The following is a 26,681-nucleotide window of genomic DNA, read 5'->3' as shown; positions in this document are numbered from 1 at the left end:
AGAGCCGATGCCGATACTAAAAGTCGATGTCTGTCATCCGGTAGAAAACAAGCTCGATATTTAACCGAATGCCAACCATATCGTTGTGAACCCAGCGCTATCCGTACCGGACCAGGACCACAGAAAACAAACAGTAGTACTAGTAGAGTAGTATGTTATGTTTTGTTTTCTGTGACCAGACCACTTTCACCGACCGGAGACCGGGACCGGTGATTAAAGTTTATTAATTTTACAGTTCTTGTTTTTAGACTTGTGCTCTTCAAAATGATTTAAATTTGTATTTCTTCAGGGTAGACTTTCATAAGTACCTAGTAAGTACCTAGAATCATTTTTTATATAATAGTCAATGCTAGAACTTAAACCATAAAACCTGTTGAATGGTCCACAGCCTAAAACATAGGCCTAAGTTTATTTGTTTGACAGTTTCATTATTTGTAGTCTAAGTGGACAAAGGTATTTTCTCTGTTAGCGCTATAATAACAACTAATTAGAATATTTTGTTTACTTTAGGGGCTTCTAACTATATTAGAAAAAAATGTTTTTTTTCTCATTAAGTTGTTTGGCCTATTTTGAACACTTTTTACATTTGGCACTTTTGGGGCAAACGCCTATTATTGGTGTGAACCTGGCAATAACTAGTGCACGCGCCCGCTAAAATCTATTGCTGGCCGTTTTGCGGAAAAATACGGCCACGAAACATATTACCGATAATGTCAACAGATAGAGGACACGACAGTATCAACATCATGTACCTGGGGAGTAAGTTAAGGGGGGTAAGTACAAGATCGGGAGCGTCGCTCTTTCAATGCTATCCTGCACGGAATACCCGAAAGCAAGAGTAGGGTTAGGTACAGCCGAAAATATTAAACATGATCATGACGATATCAGTGCAATAATGGAAGCTCTATGCGACCCCAACTGCGGTAGACCTTGCAAGCTTTTTCGTATTGGGAGCTCCTCTCAAGAGAAGGCCAGACCTTTAAAAGTAATATTCAAAAACAAAACTGACGTCTCTGAACTATTCAACAACTTTGATGCAAATACTATGCTGAATATTGACAATGATTTCTACAAGGATGCGTCTATCTGGAGGGATAGAACTGTGTTGTAGAGGGAGCAACTCCGCAAGTTGAGGGACGAACTCAAGAGGAGAACTGAAGCTGGTGAACAGGGACTTACCACTTACCATAAAATTTAAAGGCGGAGTACCTAAAATTATCGCTAAACCGGCCCAAAAAAACGTTTAAGTCGCCAGCAAGATAGCTTGCTGGTTTATTATCAAAATGTAAGAGGAATCCGCAGTAAGATTACTAAACTCAAGGAAGTTAAGTTATGTCTGTCTGCATCTATGATATTGTGGTTCTTACTGAGACCAATCTCTACCCAGACATCCATACCTCCGAACTTGGGTTCTCCAATTACAACGTCTATAGGAAGGATAGATCACCAACTACGAGCCATAAGTTGAGTGGAGGTTGTGTACTTATTGCTGTGAAATCCCACATAAAATCTTCTCGTATCTATACCTCTAATGAAAATGTAGAATGCGTGTTTACACAAGTTGATTGTCCTAACTCGCCTATATTGATGGGAGGTGTTTATATCCCTCCCCAGCAATTCCTGATCTTTACCTGGGATTTTGCAAGGCAGTTGACGAAGTCATGCTATCTGTCTCCAACGATCTCTCTTCTCTATAGGCTACCTTATGGGCGACTTCAACCTTCCGGATTCCAAATGGTCCCCCCCAGAATTCAATTGTTAATCCTAGCAGATCCCAGCAAGAACTCATAGATCTTATGACATCTTATCAGCTGAAACAAACTACCGGGGGGCTTGAGGGGTGTGGAGCACCCACCAATAAGGCAGGGCGGGAAAATTTTGAATTTTCAAAGCCGTTTGGTGACTTTCTAAAGCCATTTTTAACACCTTAAACCATGCCCAATTGTCCTAAACTCCCACTTCGGGTGATCCAACGGCTTTTAGGAGGATATGGCCGTAGTCTACAGTGTGTTTTGAAATTCATGTTGGGTGACTTTCTACAGCCAGTTTTAACGTCTAGAACTGTGTGCAAAACCTCCCATTTCCCCATTTATTTGTCATGATTAAGTAGACATTTTTAAAACTAACTGTGACGATTGAGAGAGAGAGAGAGAGACAGAGAAATTCTTTATTTATACACATTATTTTGCAGCAATACATTCAAAAATAAAAATATCACATGGGTCACAATGACCTGTGCGTGATAGAGTCCTTACTAGCTGCTTCATCAAAATAAAAGTTCTTCACACTTCACTACACATAAAAAAAAAAACCAACAATAACTTGGTAAAATAAGCATACAATTTAATTTAATACTAGCTGTAACCCGCGGGCTTTGCCCCGTTTAACTTCTAAATTTTCAAGATGATCTCGTACGCATGGCTCAATCACGTCCTGGTTGAAGTTCGTTCGCTACGCTCACTCACCTTTAGGTTGGAGCTCGTTAGCTGCGCTCACTTGCCTTCAGGTTAGCTCGTTCGCTACGCTCACTTGCCTTCAGGTTAGTTTGTTCGCTACGCTAACTCACCTTTTGGTTGCAAATTAGCTGTTGTCATAAATGTAAAAGAAATAATAGTGCTGCACCCTGTTGGTAATCCTTGTAACTTTAATGCTATTGAACATCATAGAACAGAACCAACTTGTTTAATTGAAACAGCTGTTAAGATTCATTAATTCCATTTCTCATAAGGTTAACATGGGAAACTCCAGAGCCACTGGGGCGGAGCTGATTGGACGGATCACGAAATTGATGGTGTATAAACCTATTCCATGAAATTCTACACGTATGTACCAAGTTTCGTGGCAATCGGTTCAGCGGTGTCTGAGTTTATCACTGCCAAACAAATATACATATATATATATATCTGTACTATTATATAAAAATCTAATGGTGTCTGTCTGTATGTGTATTACTAATAGGTACAAAAACTACTGAACCAACTGGGCTTAAATAATACAAAAATATAGCTACCATACCAAGGACCATTATAGGACTATTCACATTTCGATACTGACCGTAGGCTTTACCCCTTTGGCTTTAAAAGTTACTAGGTGAACATTTTAAAAGTAAATATTGATTGGTCTCCATGGCTGTGATGAGAACACTAACAATGTTTGTTTACATTTGCTTTGACATTTAAATGTAAACAAGAAGAACTGCTTAACTGCATATTTCACAATTTCAGACAGCTGATACAAAGAAATTAAATATCATATTTCCATAACTATGAGGTGACGCGTTTATTTTAATCTAACCTTTTATCATGGATTATTTATTCTAAAACTATGTCAATAAGAATTCTATAACGGTTGCTGTATCAACTCCGGCTCTGCTTTGGATTTTTTAAAGCGTCTAAAAGTTATGAAAATAATGTTATTGATATGTTTTCATGGAAACAGTATTAAAATTACAAAGTATACCGGTAGATGTTTCATATGAATTTGGAGGCTACTTTAAAAAAATTCTAACTGCTTAACATGTGTTAGATTAACTTAACATAACTTGCACATCACATTGTTTTTTATATGTATATTTAGGTAGGTATTGAGTTATTGTGTTTTGCTAAACCTATGCTTAAATTAAACTAAAGAATATCATCAATAACTAAATTGTACGTTGATTTTTGTTTTCTAAAATCTGTTGTAGGCCTATATATGTAACTATATTTAATTATCAAATGCTAATACAAAATACTCTTATTTGATCTTAACATAGCTTTCAGTTAACATTTACTTTATTTGATATATTTATTATTTGTGTTTTGCCACACCACTGATTAAATTAAACCAAGGAAAATATCATAAAACTAAGCAGTACACAGTGTTCTTTTGTTTCTAAAATCAATGATATATCTGTTACTATGTTTACTTAATGGTAAGTGTTAAAATGTAAAGGCAATGGACGATGGAACTGATTAAAAAAACGAGTTTGTATATTAAGTTGTTTGTTGATATTTTTGTAGAGTAGAATCAGAGATGCAATGAAACATATACTGTATTTGCTATTAAATAAATAAATAAAATAAATAAATACTTTATTGTCTTGACAATATAGATTGTATCGACAGTACAATTAGGTATTACATTTTTATACAATATACATTTTATATAACATATTATACATTTACACATACACATTTTTACATTTTTATATAATATTGATAATATATAATATTGATAATCATATTAGTTTTGTCTGCTGTCTTTAATGCTCAGTTATTTGTTTAAATTTTTTATAGTACCTAGATATAGTTTCTTTAATATTTCAAAAAACTGTATTAATAAGGCACAGCAATATTTCTAAAGTTTATAACAGCTGACTTAGTTTTGCTAATGATTTATTGTGAGTGAAGAAACTGAACATGGAAGGATTTGTGATTTAATATAGGCTAAAGAAGAGTGAAATTTAACAAAATGTTCATTAAAATTTAATAATTAGTATTTTTGCAACTTCAAAATTGAAATTTAAAATGTCAATAATCAATTAATAGATATGTAAGATGAAGGTAAATCATGTACCGTATGTCAAATGTTTTATTCGAAGATTTGGTAAGTTTTTCTCATATCAGCCTACACTACACAAGATTTAAAATTAATCAAAACCAAAATGGTGGTATCCACTACTTGCCAGATTTAAAAGTCATATACCGGGTAACTTAAACGTTTCTATTAAGGCTATAAAAGTTGAATTTTGTTTTTAAAAGCGTTGGCGGATGTGTAACTATTAGGCTATATGCAACAGATGTAAAGATTAAAATGTTTATATTTTGTGTCCTCTTCCCGTTGCAGCACGGGTACAACAGCTAGTATATATATATATATATATATATATACTAGCTGTTGTACCCGTGCTTTGCAACGGGATATATATATATATATATATATATACAAACATCCTCTTTTATACTTATAGATACAATTATAATTATAACAACCTAACAACCATATACAATGTGCAACTCAATAACTTGGGGAACTCATTGCTTGATTACATCTGATGAACACATTAACTTTTTTTTTCAATTCCCAATTTTACTGAGGCGTAGATTCCGTCAAGTAAGAGTGCTGTGGAAGGTACAGTACTTACAATAGATAGTCCAGTTATCAGTTGGTTAGGTCTAAACGAGATATTCTGGGCTGATAAGCGACTCTGTATTGTCAAGGCCTATCTCCATCAGCCAATTAGCGATAACCCTCTTATATACACTCAGTGACATTCACAGGTCCCTAATTTCTGGAGGAATATTACGCAACAAGCAATTAGCAATGTAAAAGGAATTTGTTAAATTGATTGATTTGAGAACTCTTGGGACCCGTAATCCTGTCATCATTGAGTTTCTGGCATAATAGTTATGAACTACGGGCGAGGCGATAAGGTCTAAATGAATGTATGAATAAGCTAATAAATCTTTAACATATAGCTGCCTTATTGATAAAAGCTGAGATTCTTTGAACAGATGATCAGTAGAATTTAACGTCTTGGTTTTCTTAACGCAGCTCTAATTATTGATTTTTGAATTACGAACAAAGGTTCAATTACCGATGAATAAGCCCCTCCCCAAGCTATTAAACCATACTGCAGATAAGATTGAACGTATGCGTAGTAAATTCTTTTAATTTCTTCATGTCGTAAAATTTGACCCAATTGATAAAAAACATAAATCATTTTTCTAAGCTTTGTTTAAAAAAAAATTATATGGCTTTCCCATTTCAATTTAGAATCCATTATAATGCCCAGGTATTTATACTGCAACACAGTTTCAATAATTTGACAGTTGCAATCACTGCCTGCGGTGCCACATGAGTGCAAGGTTAGTGTGAGTTTGGCGGGCGGCTCGCTAGCGGGACGAAGTGCGATAGGCAAGCATTTTGTTTTACTGACATTCATTGTTAAAATTTTTTCTGAAAACCATCTTTTTAAAATTTGTAATTCTGATGATGCAATATTAAAAACCTCTTCCCAAGTACGTGCCCTAAAGATTACCACTGTGTCATCTGCAAACAAGAATATTTTTCCAGAAATATCAATTTTATCTATGTTATTTATGTAAATTAAAAATAGTAAAGGCCCCCATTGTAGAACCTTGAATAATTCCAAAATCTACATTCATTTGATCACTAATTACGTTATTAATTGATACTACTTGAGTCCTATTGCTTAAATAACTTTTAAACCATGCCAGGGCTCCCAAATATTCTAACTTTTTGAAAAAAATTTTCCTATCAATAGAGTCAAACGCTTTAGCAAGATCTTGAATGCAATTAGTATTTTTTCATTTCTATTCACTGACTCGATTAATGTTTTATTGATAAGAAATAGTACATCAGTAGTATTTTTACCTTTTCTAAACCCAAACTGTTGTTCGGATAAAATTCCATGTTCATCCAAATAATTTTGGAGTTGAATTTTGACACATTTCTCTAACACTTTAGATAATACACTTAACAATGAGATTGGTCTATAATTATTTTTGTCATCTTTTTGCCCAGACTTATACAGAGGGATTACCTTAGCTATTTTAAATCTGTTTGGAAAAATGCCTAAAGCAATACTCAAGTTAATAAGATGTTTGAGAGGTAGTAAAATGTCTTGCAGATGATTTTTTAGTATTTTGGCTGGAAATTCATCGAACCCGGGAGCAGAACCGCCTCGCATTTCCCTCACACACTCGGCCAACTGACTGTCAGAGACAGGCTCCAGCCGCAGTTCACGCCCCACACTGAACAAAGCATCGTCGACCAGTGGCGGACCCACGAGCGATGGTAACTCGCTCGCCAACCTACTACCAACACTAGAGAAAAATTCATTAAACGAGTTAGCCACCGCTACCAAACCCCCTCCACTTGAGTCTGACGGTTGCTGGAAAAGTGAAACAGGAAAATACCTAAAGCAATAATCAAGTTAATAAGATGTTTGAGAGGTAGTAAAATGAGCTGACTCAAATTTTATAAAAACAAACAAAAATATTCCTTCCATTTAATTTTTACAAAAATACTTAAATTAGTGTTATTTATAATAGTTTTTTATCAAATAGTTAACAAAATAATGCATTCTAAATTTAATCCAAGTCATCAACTTTATCATTAAAGTAAAAATAACAGAAGAGGATCAATACCCTTGGCCTTAACCTCAATCAAGAACAGAATGGGGACAGCAGAATATTTTTCAGTTATTAGAACAGAGAAGGATGGAAATTGCTTATTTCGTACTGTAAGTCAACACTTATTTAACAATCAAAATAGCCATTCTAAATTACGAACTCAAGCAGTTCAGTATTTAAATAAACATTGGGAAGAAGTAAAAACATTTGTAGTTGATGAAAGCAAAGTTTCCGAGAAAGATAAATATATTCAACTAATGAGGAATGATGGAACATACGGCACGTCCCTTGAATGCCTTGCTCTATCCCAAATATATCAACTTAATTTTTATATATACCTTCAATCTTCAGAACCAAGAATAATGACCAGAACAATAGCTATGAGAAAGCCTCCAATAAAAATCTCTTCTGGTGATAACAATAAAGTAATAAATTTATTATTATCTGGCAATCCTGTGTCTGGTCATTTTGACCTACTTATTTCAAAATCTAAAACATGGGAAATAGATACAGACAGCAAGTATTATAGTGTTATAGATTCAAAAACTAATCAAAACAAATGTACTGAATGTGATATTATTTTCAAAAGTCATGCAAAATTCCTCAATCACTTGAACAAAGACCATTCTAAAAAATTTAATGATTCATTGACAACTCTTAATCCACCCAAACACACCGAATGCAGATCTCCTGATTATCTTTCAAAATATTTTGAAGTAAATCCTTTACAATCCTCTGAAGATCAAGTACCATCTATATGGTTGCCTCGCTGGGAAAAGATTGTTAATCTTAAAAGATTGCAATATAATTTGCCAAATGGATCCATAGGTGACAAATTTGTACAATTACTAGCGGAAGAAATATTATTGCTAGCAACTGGAAAAGAAACCTCTGAAAGAGTAATATGTTTCATTGCTGTTATTTTGCAAAGAGAAAAAATGATAAAACAAACAAAAGACATCAGAAGACTAATTGATAAAAGAATTAATGAGTGGAAGGAGGAGAGGTATGACGACCTTATAAATGAGGCAATCCGATGCGATAGATCTTTAAAGAACAAGTGTAAAAAACTTGATACAAATGAACAAAAACAGTTTACAGAAACTTATTTCAACAGACTTGTTCAATGTGGAAAAATAAAAGATGCATCAAGAGTAGTAAACCAAAATATGGTAGGAGGAATCCTTAATCCTAACGATTATATCGGTGAATCCAACACTACAGTTTATGAATTATTAAAAGAAAAACATCCAGACCCAATAATTCCAAACAAAGATTTACTAAAACTACCTGAAACCATGAGTGAAGTTCCCAAACTAGAAAACACAGCTAGAAATAACAGCAGAGCATGTTGAGAAAGTAGCAAGACAACTTCATGGAAGTGGCGGGCCAGGAGGAAGCTCCTCAGAAAATTGGACGGATTTCTTGTTAAGACATGGAAAGAAAAGTGTGCTGCTGAGATCTTCAATAGCCTCTTTAGCTATGAAAATGAATGGAGAAATAATACCTTGGTATAAAATAAGAGCCTTAATGGCAAATAGATTGATAGCCATTGACAAATGTCCCGGAGTGCGACCAATCGGAATTGGAGAATGCCTAAGACGAATCATAGCTAAATGCATGATAGTAGCATTTGGTGATGATGCAAAACATGCTTTAGGTACTAATCAACTATGTGGTGGCCTAAAATCAGGCATAGAGGGAGCAATACATTTTATGCAAAATGTTATGGACGAGAATTTTGACAATACAAATGAATGGTGCATGATATTAGTTGATGCTGATAATGCCTTTAATAAAATTAACAGAGCAAATGCATTGTGGCAAGCAAGGCTACATTGGCCAAGAGCTGCCAGATTTATTTACAACACTTATCAATGCAACGCAGACTTCCCTGGAACTAGTAAAAGACTGTTCAGCAAAGAAGGTGTCACCCAAGGTGATCCTTTATCAATGATTTTGTATGGATTAGCAACACTTCCACTAATTCAGGAATTAAAAAGAATGCCAGATGTTTTCCAGACATGGTATGCAGATGATTCATCTTGTCAAGGATCCCTTAATAATGTGATACAATGGTGGCAAAACTTAAAGAAATAGGTCCAAAATATGGATACTACCCCCAAGCAAAAAAAACCAAACTGGCACCACGATTTTGAATTTCCAAAAAAGCTATGAAACAAATGGAGGGAATGGAAGTGGTTCATGGCAGCAAGTTTTTAAGAGGCTTTATTGGCTGTGAGGAAGAAAAGAAAAAATTTGCAATGCCTGGATCAATGCCTGGACCCAGCGTGTTGAAAATATTGCTGAGATTGCTGAAAAACACCCTCAATCAGCCCATACTGTTGCTACAAAATCATTACAAGCAGAATGGACCTTTTTCCAGAGAGTAGTAAAAGTTGAACCAGAAATGTTCAGTCCAATCCAGCACACTATAAGAACATCACTTTTCCCCAATCTGTTTGGATTACAAGAAGGCCTATGTAAAGAAGAGCACGAATTACTTCATCTAACAGTAAAAAGCGGAGGAATAGGGATGGCTGATCCAGTTATGCAATCGAAACACATATATGAAACTTCAAAAAGAGGGTGCGACGTTCTATTACAATCTCTTGCATTAAAAACCTCTTTTGAGTTCAGTGAGCATGAAGATACTTTAAAAAATACATTAAAAATCCATAGAGAACAAAAGAAAAATGAAGAAAACAAATTATTAAATGAAAATGTAAAATGTTTTTCACGACAAAGACAAAATGTAATACTACAAAATGCTGACACTAAATCAAAACATGGTAGCTGGTTATCCTGTATACCACTGAAGAAATTAAATTTAGACATGTCACCCCAAGAATTTAGGGATTCCCTGGCACTGAGATATGGTCGGACACTAATCAATTTACCAACCAAATGAGATGGCTGTGGAAAAGAATTTAATACAGACCATGCCCTTGTATGTCCTATAGGTGGCCTAATTATAAAAAGGCACAATGAAATTAGAGATACTTTAGGAAACATAATGGAACAGGCATGGGGGAATTGTATCGAAGAGCCCCTTATAGCAGAGAATGGAAATGCAAACGGGCCTGCAATCAAAGCTGACTTGGCATGTAGAGGGGTGTGGGAAACACAGAGGGATGCATTATTTGATATCCGTGTCGTAGATACCGATGCACCGATGCACCCTCATATGTTTCCAAACCTCATGAAAATGTCATAAAAAATGCAGAAGAAGAAAAGAAGAGAAAGTATATGACAGCTTGTGAGAACCGGAATGCCTCTTTCACCCCTTTGATTACATCAGTTTGCGGAATCCTAGGCAATGATTTTCAAACACTAATAAGAGCATTAGCTGAAAGATTGTCAGAAAAATGGGTTAAGCCTTACAGCCTAGTAGTCAATTGGATAAGAACGAGACTGACTTGTTCAATTTTAAGGGCAACAAGCATGTGTCTGAAAAGATCTCGGAAAAAATGGAGATCTGCTAGAGAATTCGAAGATGGAACAGGCATCCAACATATATATATTGAAAGAATCAAAATTTTTAGTAATATCTGTAATTTAGATTTATTTGTCTTGTAATATTTATAATAAATGGAAAATTGCATCTCTTTATATTTGCTCCATTAAATTCATTTATATGTTTCCAAAATAATCTGGGGTTGTCAACAAAGGCTGTTATTTTTTCTCTGTAAAAATTTTGTTTAGTGGTTTTGATTTTGTTTGATAACTGGTTTCTAAAAGCTTGAAATTGAAATTTCAATTGCTTATCAAAAGGTCGGGCTTTAACCAGTTTACTCATTTTATCTCGTTTTCTAATAGCAAATATTAACTCTGTGTTTATCCATGGCTTTAATTTCTTAAATCTAGAGGTGGGTTTTATCACGCGCATAGCTTTAAGTTTTAAACTAGAAAAAGTGTTTAAAAAAACGTCACAACAATCATTAACATCCTGGTGTGCAAGGACGTGATCCCACGACTGGACCGCCATCAAGCCGCTCAGAACATCCGTGTCCAAGTACATGTTGCAGGTTTCAGGTTGAGCTTTAATGTTTTCAAGCATTTATAAATCTCAAAACATATTGTGGGCTACGGCCATATCCCCCTAAAAGCTGTTTACTGACTTTGCCCTAGCATGTCAACAGCTGACTGTTCTAAAAGATGGATGATGCGTACAACTTTCCGTAGCATAATATTGTTTTATTCGTTGTGTTATTGTCCACAAAGTTTATCTATGTGGAACTTAATACTACTCCTGTCATCGCTTATTAAGTTAAATAAAAATTACATTGATGTCTGTTTAATGACATTGCTTGTTTTAAGGACAAAATGTACGTTTACATTTATTTTTCCAGGGCCAAGGGGGGGGGGCTTTAGCCCCTGTAGCCCCCCCCCTTGCCACTGGATGACGTGTGAACTGCAGGACACATGAACATCAACAATTTGAACGCACATTGCGGCCCTGGGATTCCATTCTAAGGGCCACGCCTGTCTGAGGGTCCGCTTTATATGAACTTCTGTTCAATAAATCTTGCACCATAGGCGTAAAGTGGTTCTTGATAAGTATTTTAAAATATCCTTACTCACTTCTCTTTTTGAAAACACTGTGAGAACACAATAGAGGTTTACTTACTAGGTCCAGAATTTTCTCGTCTTCTATCTCGTCGATCATTCAGAAAAACAACACATATATGACTATACTTTGCACAATAACTATAGCTAGAGGATGATAATGGTTTTGTGTTCGGCGTTTTCAATTTCCACGTGATGTTCAGGCTCGCGAAAGCGACATTTGCCGCTTAAAACTCACAGGTGGTGGAGGGGAAATAAAGAGCTCAGTGTTGATGTTGTGCCCTAGTAGCGATGGCAATATTTAATGACCGTCTAGTTTTACTAATTGAAATGTGGACCTTATCTTGTTGTAGCCTTACTAGCCTACATGTTCCACAAGTTCCGAACCGAAGTTACTAAGTTACCGAAGTTACATCCTACCGAAGTTACTGAATATGAGTCATGTAAAATTTGATTAATTTGCCTTGTTCCTGTCTTGTATTGTATTTTGCTTGTTGTAGTATTTATTCTGTTGTGTAACTAGTGATATGAATATCTCTCGTAATGTCAGTCTTTAACTATTTATTTTGCTTCTTCGTGTATATAATATTTTGTATTGAGTATTTATTCGGTCGTTATAATTAATATGATATGATGTCTCTTGCAATGTTAGTCTGTAACTAATTATTCTGCTTGTTCGTGAATGTATTATTTTGTAATGAGTCGGATCATTCAATGCAATCTGAAACCTTTTCTAGTCTTTTGTATGTATATTGTGCCATGTAATTGCAATTCTTGTATTCATTTTTGCAAACCATCTTGTTTGGATATGTATTGTTTAGTGGCATTTGCCGTAGGAATAAATAAATAAGTTCATGTGTAAAAAACCACGTAAAAAGTCCTTGGTCTGTTCATCCTATGATTAGGTTCAGATCTCAGTGAGGAGTGTTTCATACACATAATGAGTTGAAAGAACACAATGATAATTTTTTAATTAGTCGTGTTTGACACTAACATCTTTCTACGAACTTGCGAGCAACGTGAGCACTTTTGAAAAGTAACGCAAATATACTCTTGTGCATTATGTTTTCTAAACACACCCATTTGATTCAACATAACTTATTTAGAGGGTACAGGCAAAAGGTTTTACATACGACCGTTTTTAAAGTAGCCGTTTTAGTTTAATAACTAGAGGGGAGAAACATTCTGTGCGAGGGTCAATTAAACTTAGTCAAAGATCATAAAAGTGTATCTAATTTTTTTTTATTGCATCCTTCTACAGAGTAGCCTACAGCATTACAGAACAGAGTTGTTTCTTATTTCAGTGATCAAATTTCTATGGTTTGTAATAAAAATGTATTTTCATAAATTATAAAATGTGTCTGTTTACGATATTGTTTTAATGATTAAACCCAATTAACCACAATCGAGCAAGGCTCGGTCCCCTGGTACTACTGTATAACATATGAGTCGGTATATAGAAGATGGTAGATGGTACCACTATCTACCATACACCATGCTAGATTTATGTTTACTGTCTGGTATATAATACATTGGCCTACCGAGAATTGTAATTGTTGGATCTTTAAATTTAATAGGCCTACATTATTATGTTTTCAGTAAAGAACATATTGCCCCACCATCTCTTGTGAAGTCGGCACCCATGCCCAGAGGAGAACAGACTCAACTCTCCCTTTCCACTCTCCTCATATGTATCTAGGAAAACCCAGTTTAAGGCAGGCCTCTCCCACCAAACTCGGCCACAGATGGTTTTGTTGAGGAAACCATAGTACTCTCCTTCAAATCTTAGGTCCCCCGCTGGTTCAATTCCAAGCGAGAAAGTTACTGGATCCAGATACAATTTTTCATTGGACGATCAATCAATAATGCTAGAGGGTCCTAGACCGTTCGGCCAACAATGATCATTGTGTTGCCTAATAAAAATGTCTATTCACCATGTACCTGATATGTAATATTTTATATATGTAGCCTGTAATCTTATCTTATCTTACTAATATTATAAATGTGAAAGTTTGTGTGTTTGTTTGTTTGTTTGAAGTTCAATCACGCATTAACTGCTGGACGGATTCGGCTGAAATTTGGCATGATGATAGCTCACATTCCCGATTAACATATAGGTGTATTCTTATCTCAAAAATTCTTTCGGGCTCCGCCCCAGTGGCTCTGTAGTTCCCCATGTTAACCTTATGAGTATTAATATTTATTGGGAATTAAAGAATTTAGTCAGCTGTTTCAACTACAAAAGATGGTTCTATGATATGCAAAACCATTAAAAGTTATAAGATATATCAACAGGGTGCAGCACTATTATTTTTTTATTTATGGAAACTGCTAATTTGAACCAAGCAGCAACAAAAACCGTGATACGCAATGAGAACTGTCAAAGTTGGATTGTTTACACTTATGTTTTTAATTTCATGAATAATTTGTGATATTTTGCGAATCTTTAATAATTTATTTTTCTCTATTTGTTTAGCTGAAGTGGTAGAACATTATGGCTATGGAAGATGTGTAATACTATAGTAAACTGTAAATTTAAAGAAGGAAATTTTATCAAACTGTGTCCTCCCCATTGTAAACCCAAAGCTTGAGTATAAATGCAATAAGCATTTTATACTTATATGCCAATCCCTCCCGTACGAAGGACGGGTACTCTGCTAGTCTAAATATATAAAAAGCAAAGCCCTCACTGACTGACTGACTCACTCACTCACTCACTCACTCACTCACTCATCACTAATTCTCCCACTTCCCATTTACCTAGGAGGCTGAAATTAGGTACACCGATTCTTTGGACATTAAATAGGAAAACTAAGTAGTTTTTATTCTGATCGGGCTTTCGGGCTCCGCCCCAGTGGCTCTGGAGTTTCCCATGTTAACCTCATGATTTTTCATATTTAAAAGGAATTTCTTAACAGCTGTTTCAATTAAACAAGTTGGTTCTGTTCTATGATGTTCAATAGCATTAAAGTTACAAGGATTACCAACAGGGTGCAACACTATTATTTTTTTAAATTTATGACTACAGCCAATTTGCAACCAAAAGGTGAGTGAGCGTAGCAAACAAACTTTTAAGCTGGAGGCGAGTTAGCATAGCGAACAAGCTAACCTGAAGGCAAGTGAGCGCAGCGAACGAGATCCAACCTAAAGGTGAGTGAGTGTAGCAAACGAACTTCAACCAGGACGTGATTGAGCCATGCGAACGAGCTCACTTTTGAAGTTAAACGGGGCATAGCCTGCGGGTACAGCTAGTGTTTTATATGTAGCCTAACTTAATAATTTTGCTTGGTCTATTTCTGTATTTCATGTTCAATGACCAAATAAAAAATCTTGAATCTTATTTAAAAACCCTTGGATGAGTCAGGTCAAACCTTTTGTCTATTATGCTTATATCTGATGCTTGGATCTGAAAACTCGTTAAATTGATTTATGTTCTAATAAGATCATTTTTTTTTAGAACCCATAAAATGCTGAGAGAAATTGTGAAAACAAATTACAAGGACAACTATCAACTAATTGAAACTTCACTTAAAAAAGCAGCATTTATTGCAATTGATGCTGAGTTCAGTGGTCTTGTCTCCCACTCTAAGTTAAAGAACAGGTAAGTTAACTTGAATATGTCCTGCTTCCTAGTTTTGGTTAATGTAGATATTAGTGTTTTAAATGTAGGTCCGAGCTGTTGGCCTGACCTACGTATAAAATAGTCAATTAAAACTGAATATAATTTAGAACAGCTAGTTTACACGTATAAGACAAATTCTGGCAGTTTTAATGGAGAAAATCATCTTGTAAACAAATGTCACACACACGGGAGACAGACGGTTTTCATCTACGTAGTACTGAGAGTGCAAGGTGGGAGGTGGTCATGATGGGCAAAGTTCTGCTCTACACAAGACGCCATTTCATTAACTCAGTCACTATGGAACAGTGGGACTTGCAACGTCGATTGTTTGTCTATGGCAGTTTCATGAGAAGTGGTGAATCTATTACAGCTACACAGCGATTGTTTTGTGCAAGGTTTTATGTTGGTAAACATTGAGCTGTTCCGAGCAGTAACAGAATCCTCAGATGGGTGAAAAACTTCAGATTGACTTGAAACATACTGGATTCAAAATTAGTTTCACGATTTATTCGTAGCTCACTAGCATGACGTCTAGCTGACCGTCATGGGCTTCTAACTAGGTACCGCTTCCCTTACCCTTTCAACATTTTCTACATTGCGTTTGGGCCAGGATGCTTCTTGTACAGTTTCTTTCCAGCCAATCTGAAGATTTTCACCCATCTGAGGATTGTGTTACGGCTCGGAACAGCTCAATGTCGACCGATATTAAGCCGTGCACGAAACAATCGCTATGTTGCTGTAATAGAAGAACCACTACTCATGAAACTGCCATAGACAAGATAATCGACGTTGCAAGTCCCACTGTTTCATAGTGACTGAGTTAATGAAATGGCGTCTTGTGTAGAGCAGAACTATGCCCATTATGACCACCTCCGACCTTGCACTCTCAGTACTACGTAGATGAAAACCGTTTGTCTCCCTTGTGTCACCCGGTATAAGACACGCATCAGTTAGCCTACTTAAAATTTGTGCTTTTAATCTATAACTTTCATTTTCTTGTTAAAAATTCTTAGTTTATTTACTAACTTTATTGATGAGTGATTTTATTTGCAGAGCAATTCTTTCTTAGCAGTATATATATATATAATTTTTGCAGTTGTATGCCACACAGTATGTAGGTATGTCATCGCATTAAGCTGTTTCTTAGTATATATTAAATTAATTAAACAATTAAACTAGCGAGCTAGTTATGCAAAACACGGGCTAGGAGCATGTGCCGCATAGTACAGTACATTCTGCACCACAACACCGACTTGTGGGGGGGGGGGGGGGAAGCCGAGTAGGGCGACTCGTTTTCAAGCACCTAGCGCAGCATGAGTCGGTGTTCCACTTCTTGTAGTTCTATGTGTAGAACGCTCTGTTGTATCAATAGAGTTTTTGAACTCATTAAGCCCTTTAGGTTTGTAACCTTATAAACCCATGCTAAAAAAGACTCTGTTATCATGTTGATAAGAAACCTAAGCATGGTCCAAGATTAGTTGTAGCTTACTTGGGTACCTACACTATGAAAGACGAAGTTGGCTGACTTCGGTCAAACTGACTACGCAATCGTCCGTAATTCTTTCAAACTGACTAAGAAGATACTTCCCTTAAAAAAATATTACCTTTGCCATGACTTAAAATAGCAAATAAGGCACATGGACACTGGGCAGACGGTTACAAAGGAAGTATCTTACATGCCAGACCCCATTTTTTTACACATTCAGGTTTTGTGGCTTTGTCAAGGGTGTGCTTTTTCAGTGAAAAACATGACTGTATAAAAACAAAGCCACTGACACAAAAATTGTACATGGCCATATTATTCCTTTACAGTGTTCAAATAGTATCATGTAAACATATAGAACATAACTTAACATTATATTTTGAAAAGGTTAATTATCTAAAATGTAAACCTACATCTATTCCTGAAGTAGCCTTAGGACCCATACTTAAATCAACGATACTAGTACACTTACTACGCAGAATTATGATAAATTATGAATTATGATTTTAAACTCAGTAAAATCAACAGAGACCCAGAGTTTCTAGCATATGTTAAGAAATACAAAGCAATTTTCAAAAAATGTGTTCGATCATTAAAACTTAATTACAACAATAGTTTTATAGATAAATCAAATAACAGAACAAAGGCTGCATGGGATATAATATTAAAGCTGAGCAAGGCAATAGTAAAGACAAAACAATCACATCTATTCATCATGGAAACATTACGTATAAGAAGCCTCATGATATTGCAATAGTTTTTAACAATTTTTTTGTAAATACATGTAATAATTTGAACTTGAGTACAGATGTAGATGACGTAAGAGTCTTCCTTGCGAATGTGAATACTCCATTAGTAAATATGTCTCATTTTAAGAAAACAACTTCATCTGAAATTTTTAATGTCATAAAAAGTCTTAAGTCTTCAAAATCGGCTGGCTGGGATGGCATTCCATCTTTTTTAGTCAAAGCTTGTTCTGATAAACTCTGTTATCCTTTATCAATTCTTATTAACAGATCTTTTGACCATCATAAATTCCCAGATATACTTAAATATAGTGTTATTAACCCTGTTTTAAAAAAAGGGGATTCTTCAGTTTTGGACAATTATCGGCCTATCTCCATCCTCCCTACTTTCTCTAAAGTATTTGAGAAGGTAGCTTTAAACCAATTATCTTATTTTTTTGAGAGCAATCACATATTTTGTGAAAACCAGTTTGGTTTCAGGAAGGGTAGAAATACAACTAAGGCAATTTATGAGTTTGTTTCGGGCATTTCGGAGGCTGTTGATAGATCGCAGTACACAGTCGGAGTGTTCTGTGATCTGTCGAAGGCCTTCGACTGTGTTGACCATGACTTGCTCATGAAAAAATTGAATCACTATGGGGTGAGTGGTAATGCACTTCTCTGGGTTCAGTCCTATCTGGATAATAGGAAACAATCAGTCAAAATAAATAATATTGTTCAAAGTAATTATTCCATTGTTAAAGCTGGTGTCCCTCAAGGATCAATTCTGGGACCATTCCTTTACTTAGTCTTTGCTAATGACCTACCAAATGCAGTTCATAACTCCAAATTAATAACATATGCAGATGATACTACTCTTTTATGTAAACACCCCATCCGGGTTAATTTATTTAAAATGCTAGAAAATGACTTATCTGCTATGAATTCTTTGTTTAAAGCTAATGGCCTTCTTTTAAATAAAAATAAAACTTTTGCTATTAATTTTCATTCCAACTACTCCAATTCAAAATACTCTGATGACTCTAATGTTAAACCCTTATTGCAGACAGCAGATAGTTATAAATTCTTAGGGTTACACGTTGATCCTTCTTTGAAGTGGGATGAGCATATTGTAAATTTGTTATCAAAAATTCTCCATAAAGGTCATTTTCTAATTCTAAACTTATCAAAAATCCTGGAGATAAACATTTTGAAAATGGTTTACTATGCATATATCTATTCAAACTTAACATATGGAGTGATATTTTGGGGCAACTCACAGTCTACTCCAGCAATATTTAAGATTCAGAAAAGCATTGTCCGTGCTATAACAAATTCCCCCCATACTGCATCAGCCAAACCAATTTTCAGGAAACTAGATATTCTGCCTTTACCTTGCATTTCCATTCTACATACCCTTCTATTTGTTAAAGAAAATTTTCACAAATTCACTCTTTTAAAATCTACACATAACTATCCTACACGTAATTGTAATCTTTCTTTGCCGATACATCGAACAGCAGCTTTTGAAAAGACACCATTCTATACAGGCAGCCGATTATTTAATAAACTACCTCCTCATATTCGCAATGAATCTTCTGCCAAAGCATTTAAAAGAAAACTTGTTAACTATCTAAAGAGCCATATGTTTTATTCAGTAGAGGATTTCATTTTATATAGTAATAGTGGTTTGTAAAATGGTTCATGTGGAGAGTTTGTTTTCTCATTATGTTTAAGTTACATTTTAATTTAGTTTTTAACATTTTTGTATCATATTTTTGACATCTCATCTACCATTGAGGAAACTCCTCTGTATATGGTGTAATTTGTGACAATTTACATGAATAAATGAATAATTAACTGTATGTTGTGTACCTTGATAAGTGGGCTTTGAGAAAGATTCAGTGTGAATGCTTCGCACGGGTCGGCTAGTCCATTAGAATAACTAGGGGCTGAGTACGCTAGCTTGCTGCTATAGGAACCACATGCAGTTTATATTTTTGAATAAAACTTCCTAAACCTCGATTTGTATACAGCAATGGTTATAGAATCTTACTTAGTTACTTATTTCCTATAATCAATGACAAAATCACAGAGTAAATAAACTAACCTCATAGTTCTATAGAATATTTTTTTATTCAACCAGTTGATAGTTATAACAAATTATATTGCACTAAAACAAACTAAATATTTTAAAGACTGCTTAAAAAATAAATTAGAACATCTAGTATTTTACTATAAATAAACTCTCATCCTCTTACTGAATAAATGAACATATCAATGATTGTAGCATTACACATAGTATAAATAAGTCAATTATACTTATGTAATTTCATTTTCATCCAAATGCTTAATTTGTGTCGAAAACGCTGAATGTTTACAGCTGTTACGTTAAGCAAATGGTATAATACCAAAAGCTAGAGTAAAATGTTAGCGTCGGCTGCTAGCCTTTTTAAAATTTAAAAGTTTATTTCTAAAAAACTGAAACCCTAAACTAAAATTATGGCTTCGACATTCCCTAGTTCTCAAAAATGTCTTTCTTTCAACATAAAAATCATAAAAATTCGTCATGTGGTTGATTCAGAATCGTGAAATAAAAAAACCCTGGGTCATGTTTTAATATATACAAGCTGTTGGCCCCTACGTACGGGAATTGAGTAGTCAACTAAAACTGTAGTTATGTTTTATATTTCCATTTCTAATCAGAGCAAAGTTTAAGCGGTTAAACATTTATTGTAAACAAAAAGCTGCCAAGATGAATTAAAACATGTAAATTTGGTTATTTTCTTATTCTTTCCCCAAAAAGTCGAACAGAAAAATAATTTGCAAAACCTTTCATTTGAAGACTCAGGGACAGAGTGGTTATAGAATCTTACTTATTTCCTATAATCAATGGCAAAATCACATAATAATAACTAACCTGATAGTTCTATAGAATATTTTTATATTCCACCAGCTGTTAGTTAAAACAAATCAAACTTAAAATTTTAAAGACTGCTCTAAAAAATAAATCAGAACATCTAGCATTTCACCATGTATATTTAAATAGCTTGTCATCCTCTTACCAAATAAAGGAACGTATCAATGAGTATAGCATTACATATAGGATAAATAATTCAACCCTATGCATGCCAGTATAGTCCAAATGCTGAATTTGTGTCACAAACGCCGAATGTTTACAGCTGTTATGCTAAGCAAATTATATTACACCAAAAGCTAGTTTAGAATGTTAGCGTCGGCTGCTAGACTTTTCAAAAATTAAAACCTAATTTCTAAAAAACTGGGACCCTAAACTAAAATTATGGCTTCGACATTCCCTAGTTCTCAAAATTGTCTTTCTTTCAACACAAACATCATGAAAATCCGTTGAGTGGTTGATTCAAAATCTTGAAATAAAAAAACCCTGTCACGTGTTAATATTATAGATGATAGTATTTAAATAAAAATTTATTATGACAACACTCATATCCTTGTACGTTTTACTTTTTAAGAGGTTTATGAGTGAATAAAGAATTTGAATTTGAATTTGATTTGTCTATTCCATAATGCCTAAGTGAGTGCAGATAGCCTACCTCATAACAAAATACTTAAATTTAGGTTGTATCTAAAACTAAACAAAGCAGTGTTGTAATATCCTGATTTAGCACTACATACTTCCTTTTCATAAACATGATTAATTAAACTCTTAACTTTATCAGTGACAGGATACAGGAACATGATGGCCAAGTCTATAAATTTATAATTATTTTTAGTGGTGTTACATTTTACATGTTACCTATATCAAAAGATAGTTGAAATAGACAATAATTTATACATTCTCATAGAAAATGGAGTATAATAACTAATAAAAGCTGTTTGGTAAAAGTTGTACAATCACTTCCAAACATAACAGTCCAGCAGTTCTGTTGTGCTCACATACTGTTCAAGGTCTACTTTGAAGAATGATGGCTACACAGCTTTTCTGCACCTTACAGGAATTAAATGTGGCAGTAAAGAGTTACAGATAAGGCAACAGCTGAAGCATGGTTTTAAACTCATCAATAAATAAATGATAAACTCAGAAAATATTGTCTACTTAATTTATATATATACTAGACATGAAAAAAGAGCTTCAAAATTTACAATGGGATGAGAAGTCTACTTGTGTTGGTTAGTCTATGCTAATACACATCAGAAGTACAACAGTTTACCTCGGAAAGTGCTTTCAAGAGCTTTCTGCGCATGCGCAAGCTGAGGTGCCCGTGGGTACAGAACGTCACGGTATGTCTTAAAATGTAAACAAAATGACAATAATGGCGGAATGTTTTCTCATAAGGCCCATGTTAAATTTTCAAAAGTTTGTACTCATATTATGGCGAAAATAGATTTTTCCTGGCTATACCACTGGTCTAGAACTTATTTTTGACACAGAACTTAGTTATTCCGTAAATATAAACATTTTTGTTAGGGCCGATTCCCAGATCGAGTTGACAATTATTCAAACTTTACTCGTATTATATATAGGATATAGAAAGGACCTATATATATATAGAGCCTATATATATATATACAACAATAGCAATAGATAATTGAAATAGGATATTATTTTTAAATTTTAATTTGTTGATACAATCCAAGGAAAAAGTAAACATTAAGTCCTTATAATTCATGCTTTCTGGTTAATAGACAGTGACTATTTTGTTCCAGTGAATTAGGTAAATTGTAGCTGATTTATGTTCTTGTTTTAGCTTGTTCGATTCGGCTGCTGAACGCTACCTTAAACTGAAATGCAGCATCGAGCAATTCACAATTTTCCAATTTGGGCTATCGATATTTCATTACGACCGGGACAGTAACAAATATGTGGCTGATGTGTACAGTTTTCATACATTCCCATGCTCCTTTGGGCCTGTTGACAACAGATTCCTGTGCCAGGCCTCATCATGGGAGTTCTTAAGGGCACACAAGTTTAATTTTAATAAGGTTTGTTGTTTTTAACCACATTGTGTGATTTGTAACTACTATTATGTACCTAATTATACTCATACATACCATAAATTTCAAATAAACTAAAAAACTAAAATTATGGCTAATACCCGGAGCAATAACTTGTTTGTCCATGACTCAGTGTTTGTCTTTTGATGCAAATAACATATATGGCAATGTCTCAGTGTTTGTCTCTTGATGTAAGGGGATTTTTATCTTCCCGAAAGAGAGGTGTCGGAGCTCCTTTTGGGTGCATGCCCTCGCAAATCGAGCACTGACTATATTTATTGTCTTATTGGTAAAAGTAAAATTACGGTATAATGTTCTGTCATTTGAAAATTTTAACTTTCAGTACACTCAGAGAAAAACGTAGGATTGTATTTACACGTTTTTTAAAATTTGTATATTTGGAAACTTGTTTAATGATTAGCCTATTTGATAAAGTTTCCATCATTAAATAAACCAAGTAAGAAAATAAAGTCTATCATACATCAATGGAGGTTCTATCTATTTTGAAACATTCATTGGCGTATTGAACACAAAAACCTTTACTTGCTATGCTTTTATCATATCAGTGTTTTAAAATTATTTAATTATTGGGATTTATTGACAATGTTGTCAATAAATTGTTGTTTGTTTATTGTTGTGTAATTAACATAACAAATGCACATTCTTAGACTATATACTATTTTTGAAATGTACTAACTTGCAAACTTGAAACAATTTTACCACCCACAATTATGAACAATACAAGGGATTGTTGTGATAACTGTTACAGGTAGCTTACGAAGGTGTCCCGTTCCTCAGTAATGACCAGGAGCATGAGATCCGAAGGCAGCTCAAGGATGAGACCATGTTTGCCAATGTGGAGAGGTCCCTGTCCTACCAAGATGAGGATGTCCTCCAGGCACAATGTTCCAGGGTCTCGCAGTGGCTTCCTACTGCTCCGGTGGACGACTCTATCTACATAAACATTGGAGACTCTGAATATTGCTTGAGGTACTTCCTCCACAAAGAAATCCGCTCCAAGTTTAAAGATGTATGGACTTTTCAACTCCCTAGTAAGGTGAGTAGCAATAATTGTTTTTAAAGCTTTTGTAAAGCAATAATTAAAAGGTGATTCTAAACTTGATAATTTGAACAGATTTTTTTTCTTTAACAGATTTTTGTTAGCCATTTGAATGGACATCCTAATTTTGGTATTATCAATTAATAGAGTCCGTATGAAGTTTTTTGCTGTACTTTTGCTGTACAATTTTCAAAATGGTTGACCCTAAAGGAAATTTGCCACTAACGAACATGTCAGAAAACAAGTTAGTGTACTGACATATCACCACTGAGTTGAACGGGGACCTCTTAGATGCTACCACTTACGTAGCTAAATGTCTTTTGCTTAAGTGTCCTTTTGCATAGGTCTTTTTATAAAAATATACCTGGGTAGCTGGGTGGTTATAGTTCTTGCCTAGTAATCAAAAGGTCACCAGTTTGATTCTGAGAAAAAGTGCAGTTTCTTGTTGAGACCATCGATGTATAATAACTCTACTGGATAGCACGCTGTGTGGTGGTAAAACGCAGGGCCGTCCCTAGGGTTGGCGGCGCCCATCCATTCCATTTTCGTTTTGTCGTAAGAGCCAGAAGCTCCCTGACTGCAAACCCGGTACCTGTAATTTAACACACCCGGGCCCCATGATGTAGGCCGAAGCATACGCACCAACCTTTGGCACACCATGGGAGGATGACTTAAGGTCATCAGGCTCACCGGCTGCCGAAGCACCCGTTCGGAGAGAGGGTTGCCCCTCAATCCTAACCAGGGATACCAGCTACTTGTTTAAGCGTCACTCCACCTGGGTTCCCCCAGGTACGAAACCCAGAAGGACCATAGTGGAATGCCCTGACGCATTTAGTGCAAGCAACACTCGGGACCTATCCAATCCCTGACAGGCAGAACCCGCCATCAAAGCCAGGAAGAAGGGGACCACCAGCAAGCTGATGGGGGAAACCCCAACCACCTATTTACACCACTACCCGATCGAGGCCTTACCCAGTTGCTGGGAAACCAGAGGTGACCAAGGCGATAGATCCCTGAACACCCCCAGCTTGCTTGGCGGCGCCCGGAGCAAACGTGGTTGTGGCGCCCCCTCCCCCCCCCACAAGTAATAGTCGCATTCGCATATTTTAATGCTATGTCAATACAAATAGCCGCTGTGTGGCGCCCCCTCAGCCACGGCGCCCAGGGCAGCTTGCCCCGGTTGCCCCCCCCCTTCGGACGGCCCTGTATCCCTGTATCCATGTACAAGACCGTTCTTTCCCCAAGTGTTTGTCTCTTGATGCAAATAACTTATATGGCAAGGCCATGTCTCAGTGTTTGTCTCTTGATGCAAATAACTTATATGGCAAGACCATGTCTCAGTGTTTGTTTCATGATGCAAATAACATATATGGCAAGGCCATGTCTCAGTGTTTGTCTCTTGATGCAAATAACTTATATGGCAAGGCCATGACTCAGTGTTTGTCTTTTGATGCAAATAACATATATGGCAATGTCTCAGTGTTTGTCTCTAGATGCAAATAACATATATGGCAATGGCATGTATCTTTCCGAACCGAATCCGACCCGATTTTTTGGATATCTGCACACCTCTAGTTTTTACTTTTGTAACTGGATGATAAGCTAACGGCTTATAATCTCGTCTCAAAAATATCCCTTTAGTATTTCAATCCCGCCCAATGCTTCGTGATAAAAAAATATCACAAAGTTTTGGGTCTTGTCCATCACTATAAAATACCCTGTGTCTGTGTACAAGGAGATTATCTCTGAACTAGTGGCCTGTAGGGTCCATAGCCCCTAATTTTAGACTACAGTAAAAAAAAACCATATATAAAAAGACAAATATGTTTTTAAAATTATCAATTTTATGTTACTTAAATTTAACAGTGTTCCTTTTTTTATATCTTGGTTTTCCTTCCGTTGGAGTCGTACATTAGTTGCTTCTGATGTGTCAATGAAATGCAATTGTAAAATAATGATTAAATCAATAACACAACACACTGTATTAACAAATGGAAACGTGCACACGATTTGGCCTGAGCCCGGAGAACGACGAATCAGAGCTGAAATCATACAGCCAAACATTGCTCATCTTTTTTAGTTTGAAATTGAAGATTTGTTTTGTAATCTTACGAATTATGTTATAGTTTCCATTTTGAGAACCAAATGTAAAGGTTAAACTTATTAATTATTATGAAGGCAATTCCCCATTTCGCGGTAGTAAGTCAGAAATATATCTATGAATTTGTCCCTGAATGTTAAGACAGTAAGGCCCATTTCCCGGAATCTCTTTTTGTGTAGCGCAAAGTGACGCAAAAGCCATTGTACTGTTGTGTTGCCTTATGTTTTTTATTATTTTCGAATCATGTAAAAACTGTTATTTTAGTTCGTCATTTACTTGTGGTTGTGGCATGTCCATTGTGGCAACATGCGTTGAAATGTCCATTGTGGCCTCCTCTGCGAAGTCAAATGCGCCACAATGCATGCAAGTGCTTTAAGAGGACATAGATTGTGAGAAACAACACTCAACTCATTTTCCAGCGTTCTTCTAAAGACAGGTTGTAAAACAGCTTCTGGATTTCTTTCACAGTTAGGCCCTACATGACGTTCTCTTTGGCATTTCTTAAGTCTGTTGAATTCCTGGACACTCTTCCACGTCTTGCAAGTCTTCCCCTACCCTGTCTAGTTACTTCACTCATTAGTCATTATAAAAACGGAATAAAAAAAAAATTAAACACAATTCATTTTGAAACATTATTTACCAACATTGACTTTCGGAATAAATGTAAACATTGCAAATAAATAAGTAACAGCTGATAGAATGCAGACGTTTTTCAGTCACCATGCATTTCTTATGGTGGATATTTTACGTTATATCTCGTTTTCTGGTAACTTTATGGGAATTCTGCTATTTTTCCCGAGTCCCTGGGGTCAAGACCTTTAATTTAAGACCTCTCCCACTTTTCTGCAACTTACCAGATGTCCACAATTTTCTGGTAAAAATTTTGTCTTACAGAATTATATATATAGATATACAGGGTGAATAAAAAGTCAAGACTCCCCCATCTAATATTTTTCTAAGTTAGAACACAGTATAGACTTCTTGTACACAGACACGGGGTATTTTACT

At 35.4% G+C, this 26,681-nt stretch overlaps 1 protein-coding gene across 1 annotated transcript in view; it reads left to right on the top strand.

Annotated features, from left to right (window-relative positions):
- The first annotated feature begins 155 nt into the window (after positions 1-155).
- LOC129003275 (pre-piRNA 3'-exonuclease trimmer-like) overlaps positions 156-26,681 on the top strand; it is a 242,907-nt gene continuing 216,381 nt past the window's right edge. Inside the window, exons 1-4 of the mRNA XM_054431591.1 lie at positions 156-311; positions 15,166-15,309; positions 22,266-22,500; positions 23,282-23,569. Coding sequence (XP_054287566.1) covers positions 15,176-15,309; positions 22,266-22,500; positions 23,282-23,569 — 657 coding nt within the window. The 5' untranslated portion in view covers positions 156-311; positions 15,166-15,175. The remainder of the gene's footprint in view (positions 312-15,165; positions 15,310-22,265; positions 22,501-23,281; positions 23,570-26,681) is intronic.

This window comes from Macrosteles quadrilineatus, unplaced genomic scaffold (assembly GCF_028750875.1).
Source record: "Macrosteles quadrilineatus isolate MER2022 unplaced genomic scaffold, UCM_ALF_1.0 Scaffold_1__1_contigs__length_201487025, whole genome shotgun sequence".
NCBI lineage: Eukaryota > Metazoa > Arthropoda > Insecta > Hemiptera > Cicadellidae > Macrosteles > Macrosteles quadrilineatus.
Note: the sequence above shows the minus strand (reverse complement) of the source record. Positions and strands in the feature narration are given on the sequence as shown.